Source organism: Brienomyrus brachyistius, chromosome 7, assembly GCF_023856365.1.
Source record: "Brienomyrus brachyistius isolate T26 chromosome 7, BBRACH_0.4, whole genome shotgun sequence".
In the NCBI taxonomy this organism is placed as follows: domain Eukaryota; kingdom Metazoa; phylum Chordata; class Actinopteri; order Osteoglossiformes; family Mormyridae; genus Brienomyrus; species Brienomyrus brachyistius.
The window spans coordinates 22,916,076-22,922,480 of NC_064539.1; the positions used below are offsets into that span (position 1 = coordinate 22,916,076).

At 50.8% G+C, this 6,405-nt stretch overlaps 1 protein-coding gene across 1 annotated transcript; it reads right to left on the bottom strand.

The window, feature by feature from the left end:
* Window positions 1-1,915: 1,915 nt before the first annotated feature.
* On the bottom strand, window positions 1,916-5,142 carry rassf6 (Ras association domain family member 6). The gene is made up of 10 exons (XM_049021441.1): window positions 5,035-5,142; window positions 4,446-4,524; window positions 4,212-4,351; window positions 3,953-4,032; window positions 3,675-3,862; window positions 3,325-3,426; window positions 3,187-3,238; window positions 2,884-3,002; window positions 2,300-2,397; window positions 1,916-2,208 (listed from the first exon to the last, which is right to left on the bottom strand). Exons 1-10 carry the CDS (start codon window positions 5,085-5,087, stop codon window positions 2,133-2,135), a joined length of 987 nt encoding a protein of 328 aa, XP_048877398.1. The 5' UTR covers window positions 5,088-5,142; the 3' UTR covers window positions 1,916-2,132.
* Between the last annotated feature and the right edge of the window lie 1,263 nt (window positions 5,143-6,405).

Consider the following 6,405-nt stretch of genomic DNA (forward strand, 5'->3'; position numbering starts at 1 on the left):
AAAAAACATGGCTATTGCAGTGCAGCATTTCACAAACATTTCTTATTTCAGTAATAGTGCGTTTGCCAATCTTGTGAGCTGGGAAGTTTAAAGTTGACACATAACCACACCACAAAGTGCAACTTCCAGGTGGGAATTTCGAGAAACCAACTTATGCGAATGGTCAAACAAGACAAGCATTGTTAATTACCATTGTTAATTCCCTTTCAAGTTGAGATTGCCGACATCCATAATAGCCAGACGATGAATTCCTTCTCTGCGGCTCCTTTCATTTATAAGTGGGACTGGGCTTCACAGCCTATAGCCAAAACTTGGGATAAGAAAATAATGAGCCTTGACAATTATAGATGAACTAGGCTAGACTATGACTATTCGTTGCCGTCTGGAGACGCCTCTTTTCTTACTACAGTAAGCAATAAGCATAATAATTTCAATTTCTTCTCCTAGGTCTCAGCTGGGTTGAATTCGCATTCAACTGCGTGGTACAGTGAGGATTTACTGACACAGACATTAAGCAGCGCTCATAGATCACATTTTGCTAATGTCAGTATGCTTGGCTATGACGTCCCCTACTATTCACTGTACTGAGCTGCTCCCTTAATAATCTAATGACAGAACGAACCAGCAAGTGACTGTCACGCGATGCACGAGGGTTTGGAGGCTGCAACAGTGCAATAAAGAATTTGAAACTTAGGAGGGAACAACTTAATCATTTAAATACAATGCAGTATGTGCTTCTGTGATTGGGGAGCGGGGGGGGGTGATGATATTATTGTTTATCCCGCTATTTTTTTTATTATAATATTGCATATTATTTTTTTAGTTACTCCCAGCCCCAGTCAGCACACCCGTCAGCATACAGCCCCAGTCCTCTGAGGTCCAGGTGGCAGCCCGGTTAGCCACGGAGAAGTTCAGCTCCAAATCAAGGTCCGAGATGCTCTTCCGGCTGTTGGATGTGACGTCGGCGGAGACACAGGTAAGGCCACTGGAACACTGAGCTTGGTCTTTCTGCACAAAGAACGCACCAAGACAGACGTACAGCCGCGCTGACTTCAAGGCTCTCGCCCTGTACGGCTTCCTCACGCTTTGATGTCACTGTGCTCGTTCCCTTTTGGAAAAATCAAATGCCTGTAATCCACAGAAGCCAACCGGACTCTTGTGTTCTGGGGAAAAGGGTAATTTCCGAATACATCTCATAATCGTCTGGCATAAGGAATAAGCATTAATTAAGAACGACCACAACATGTGGCTGCGCATGGAGTCATGCTCTCCCCCAGCTGCACCCTGTCCCACACACTCCCCGATCAGATACACACACGCCCCCAGCCAAATACACACACCCCCCCGATCAGATACACACAGACCCCCAAGCAGATACACACATGCCCCCAGCCAAATACACACACACTGGCTTCACTGGGTCAGCAGCTCTTCTGATCTGCCCCCTTTTCCAGTGCCTCTCTTGCACATTTGCAATGACCTGCGATCCTCATTCCGACCAGTGTGAGGTCCCGATTTCTGACTGCAAAAAGACCCCCACAGTGGCCTGCTGAGTCCCATGGTGCCTCTCACTGGATGTCCCACATCACGAAAGTTAATGATAAAGAGGGTATAGCCCAGCTGTAGGACAGTCTCACATAGACACGCGACCTCAATTCCTCAGCACCACCCTGGCAAAAAAAAGCTGAACAATGCAGACTTTCACGGGCATGGAGGCGGGTAGGGAAGTGGGCCTCCTGACAGAGTTTTTCCCCTGTCGACTGACGCCTGGTAATCATTAGCTCATCGCTGGCCTATGGTTCGGCCCACGCCTCCGCTGCAACTGTGACGTCTGGCTCTGTGGGCCGTCAGCAAACCAAATGATGGAGGAGGCTTCAGAGACAGCAGATTTACATATGCAAACCAAAACCCCAGATAATCTCCTAACAAGCACATTTATTCACTCACAGTGAGTACAGCTGGTGATTATCTGGATAACTAAGAAAATACATCTCTATTGCTCATCGACCTCTTCAGAAAGCTGGCAGCAAACCCCAGATGCTTCTCTTCAGTGGGCTGCCCGTTGTCTGCATTTTGAAAGAATGTGGAATTTGTGGTCTGCGGTCGCCCTGCGGTCACCTTGTGGTTCCATACTACACGGTTGTCTCCACCTTGACTGTGACCTTGGATCTCAGGCACTGTTTAAGCAGAACCTCCCACTGCCTGTACCTGTCCGGGGTGGGGGGAGGGAAGGGGAGATCTTCATTATTTCAGTGTGGAGTTGCAAGTGTAGCATCACCCTGGGAATGACTGCACTCACTTCTCCAGAACTACCCTGATCTCTCGGTCCTCTTGCTCCTTTAGTCTGTGCAGAACACTCTCCAGGAAGAACAGGTCCAGGTTCAGGTACTGGGCCACCTGGGGAACGGGGAGGGGCAAACTGAGAGGCTGCGAACAAAGTGATCCGTTTTGGGGTTTGGGAAGTGTGCCTGTCCAAAGGGGTGCTTCACGGGACCCGTAGGCAGAGTGTTTGGCAGTAAAGCATATAATAACACCGTCATAGGACCAATACGAGTCATCAGCATCGTCACTGAGGCCCGTGTGACTCTCAGGGAGAGTGAGCAAGACTTACTCCCACATGGAATAGTGACATTTGTGTGCTGCAGTTGAACGGCAGGGCATCAGGGGACAGGACAGTGTGATGTAAGAATGAGTGAACAAATAAACAATAAATATGTGCATTGGGACCCCAGTATAAAATGAAGTACAGATAAACACAAAGTGCAGAGAGTTACCTTAGAGCTAGGGATAGAGGAAAGGAGCATTCGCCGATGCAGTACCGCCACTGCCTTCTGAACTACTCATGGGTAAACGGGAAACACACTGCTAGCCGCTCATACTCACGTCTCTGCTGACCTCACGCTCGTCGGCATCCATCAGGAACATCTTCACGACGCTCTGCGAGGGCCCCTGCAGGAGGCGCTCCCACAGTGGGAAGTCACTGTCGCTCAGTTTTCTTTTCTCTGGTGGACACATGAACACAGTCACAGAAGCGGAATGGGCCGGACGGAAACCGGCCGCCTGCCATTTCTCCACTGGGGTGACACCTAGTGCTTGCTTCCTGTACTGCAGGCTGCCACGTCGACACTATAATCACATCTAAATCGGAGGATCTCTCGTTCCAGGAAATGACAGGAAGTCACGCACCTCCACTCTGGTGAATGCAGTACAAGGCAAACTCCATGGGGTCATTCTCCACCTGAGGCCATAAAAACAAGAGTCGCAGATCACTTCCTGGCCTGTTTCTGCGCGTGGCTGGAGAGACGACAGGGGTGGGGTCATCACCTTGAACTTCTTCAGTAGCTGCACTATAACCTCACGAGTCGTCATCGTGCCGGTGATGCGGACGTTGGTCGGGGTGCCGAACGACGGTGTGAATATCGAGGTCTGGGGCAGTAGTAAAAGGACAAGATCACATGTTTTCACGGCATCATCAGTCTCTCACCTTCAGGAGGATATCTGAGCTCAAACAGGAACCTGCAGGCTGCGGTACCAAGGAGGGTAAACCCACAGCAAGCTTCCCATCGGAACATGCACACAAACCATCATGTGATTCACAAGCCCCGCCTCCCCACCACAGACAGACCACCCTCAGAACCTAGACCCTTGATTCCCCGGAGCCAGGTGACGCCCACCTTATAGTTGTAGAAGTGGCCGTTGATGGAAAAGCGGTGCTGCTGGGCCTGGTGCCTGTCCGCCGTCCTGCCCCGTGCCCCCTTCACCAGTGAGGCGTCGCTCATGGTGCGGAAAAGGTTGGAGGCCTCGTCCAGCTCTGCTTTACGCCTCGGCACCCTTAACGTCCCACTCTCAAACTCTAAGGGCGCTAGAGGGCACACAGTACCCCCTTAGGTTAGTTGTTTTGTGAACTCACGTAAACTCTGACCCCCCCCTGTGCTATTAAGCTGTTACCGACCGGCATCGTGGTCACGGGGAACCGCTTCCATCTGGTCGAGGTGGAGAAGGTCATCGAACTCGCCCCATCTGGTCATCCCCCTGAGAAGAGGCAGTCTGGGTTGTTTTTTTTTCCAGACCACAAGAACGCCACCCCCAGAGGTACCCAGAAGACACACTGACAGTGGCTACATTCCAAAATATCTCCTTTATCCTTTCACTCCTTAACTGGCTAGTGCTGTAACCCTGGAAGGTTCGATAGCAACTTCGATACCACAGACCTCTTGGCCCCTAAAAGTTCGGTGGGATCCGGGGACTCAGGAGATGCTGGCAGTGACTCGTCTTGCATCTTGAGGTGAATCGGCTTGCGCACTCCCCAGAAGATCACCAGCAGGCCTTCCAGTGCAACATCACTTCCTGTCTGTCAGGGAAAGAGCAGGTTTAACTGTGGGCATTAAATTACGGAGAAAAAAAAAACAAAAATCTTCATGTGCTGTAGGTCAGCACCGCTTTACCTCATGAAGAGTGAGATGCTGGTTGGTGTTATCTTTTAGGAAACAGTTGTATGTCCTGAGTAAAGACGATAACTCAGGCCTGAAAAGAGACGCAGGGAGAGGCTAATTTTTAGTGTTTGCAGAAGTGCATACCTATATTTAGTGACCTGTTTTATTCCCAAGTCCTTCTGGGGATATCAGACCACATAGTTATTTAACAAGATAATATTATGGCTTTGAGACTTTCCCCACAATGTCGTACTTTGCCCGGCGACCGCACAACACAGCCAGCCCCCCTTATCAGCTCCTGGAGGACTTCCTGTTTCTGGGCCTCATGAGGTCGCCGCCCACCTGACTCCATGCTGGGTTTGATCCATGTGCTTATGTTGCTGCTGCTGTGTATTAACACTGTTCTGTACATCTAGGCCGCTTGTGAAGTTCGGTTGAGGTGCCCTCTCCAATCACAGATGCGGTTTACCGTTAGGCCTGCCTTCACAGCAACGCTCCTGCAGCTCAGCAGGGACGTGACATCAGTCCCCGGCACAGCTTTCTGTTTGGCATCCCTTACCAACTAATTTGGGATCAGTCTTTTACAGCTCAGGGCCAGTACCTGGACAGGAGTCTTCCGTTTCCGACGGGGATGACCAGTGATGACGAGGCCATTCTGGGGCCATCCGGCGTGCGCACCCAAGGGACCTGCCACCGTTTTCTGGCTAGGCCTTCGCCTGCAGTTACAGAACCAACGTAAGCATGGGCATGCAGCCACTGGGTGAGATCACTCCTCAGGGCATTTAATTATGTTCATTTAGTTCATTCATGTATAGCTTTCACATTTCTTATTTTTATACTTCTTTCTGTCCTTGTTACTTGCTTATCATGTTCTTTGCCTCTCATACAAGTTACTCCCACCAAGGCCGTCTGCCCCCCAAACTCCAGGAATCTGTACGAAGACCATAGATAAAGGGCCTGCTTCCCTCAGGGGGGGGCAGAGACAGACACAGACAGACGCTGAACCGGCCATGTCAAACACCTTCCTGTAACATCTTCATTCTGTCTTAATACAATGCTTAAGCTAAAGGAACCTGCCTCATCATTCAACTAAAAGAACCTGAGGTTTTACTGAATGAGTCTATCAGCATATCACTTAGTTAATTAGCCGCGAAGAGACTGAACCTCTCGTAAACGTAGCCTCGTTTGGCCGGGAGGAACCACCTTGTGTCTGAGGCATGTCTGCGAACATCACTGCAAGCCACCGAATCCCCTCTCAGCCCCGGGGACTGGGTGACACTCAGAGATGTTCTGCCTGAAATACTCGCCCGTTAAACAGTACCGGGGCCCGACTTTTAACAAGGTGACGGACTTGCCAGCAGCCATCTTGCTCAGCCTGAGGAGAAATGGGCTTGCAGTACCAAAGACACATAAAAGAGGGTTTCCGTTTTGTAACAAACCGACACGCTCCTTGGTGTCTGACGCTAATTACGTGTGTTATGTGTGCTGTGTTCTCGTGTGACAGTGTCAGTGTCACCAGCCGGGGTCTCCCTGCTTCCCTACCCCCCTTCCCAGGTGTCCCTGTTCCCTTGCCCCCAACCCCACGCCTGGGTCTCCCCTTTCCCCTACTCCCCTTCTGGTTCTCCCCGCTTTTATTCCTAAACTCCAGGCTGACACGCTGTCAAAGACGTCACTGAGAGCACCCCCGCCTGCCCTCACATGCCCCGTCAGTCCTGGAGTGGAATCCGCTGCCTGGGGGCAGGGGTGGGCCTCACCCTTCTCTGCTGAGTGGGGTATGTAAGTGAAATCCACACACCTCGTCCCACCCACATTACCAAACGGCAGCGTGCAGGGTCCCTGCTGGAATCACGCTTCACACTCACGCTTCCCCGACCAGGAAGAGCCGCTCAGAAAGTGAAACTGTAACAGCAGAATCCCAGTATGCTTCTATTTTAAGGCAGCACAAATGAACAAACCGCCTCGGCCCCTTAAC

Excerpts from the sequence above, each read along its gene's own strand:
- rassf6 (XM_049021441.1), bottom strand. The coding sequence starts at position 5,087 with ATGGCCTCGTCATCACTGGTCATCCCCGTCGGAAACGGAAGACTCCTG. Across the intron at positions 3,003-3,186 it reads CTGCATTCACCAGAGTGGAG|AGAAAAGAAAACTGAGCGAC; the intron begins GTGCGTGACTTC and ends TGTGTCCACCAG. Across the intron at positions 2,209-2,299 it reads ATCAGGGTAGTTCTGGAGAA|GTACAGGCAGTGGGAGGTTC; the intron begins GTGAGTGCAGTC and ends CACCCCGGACAG.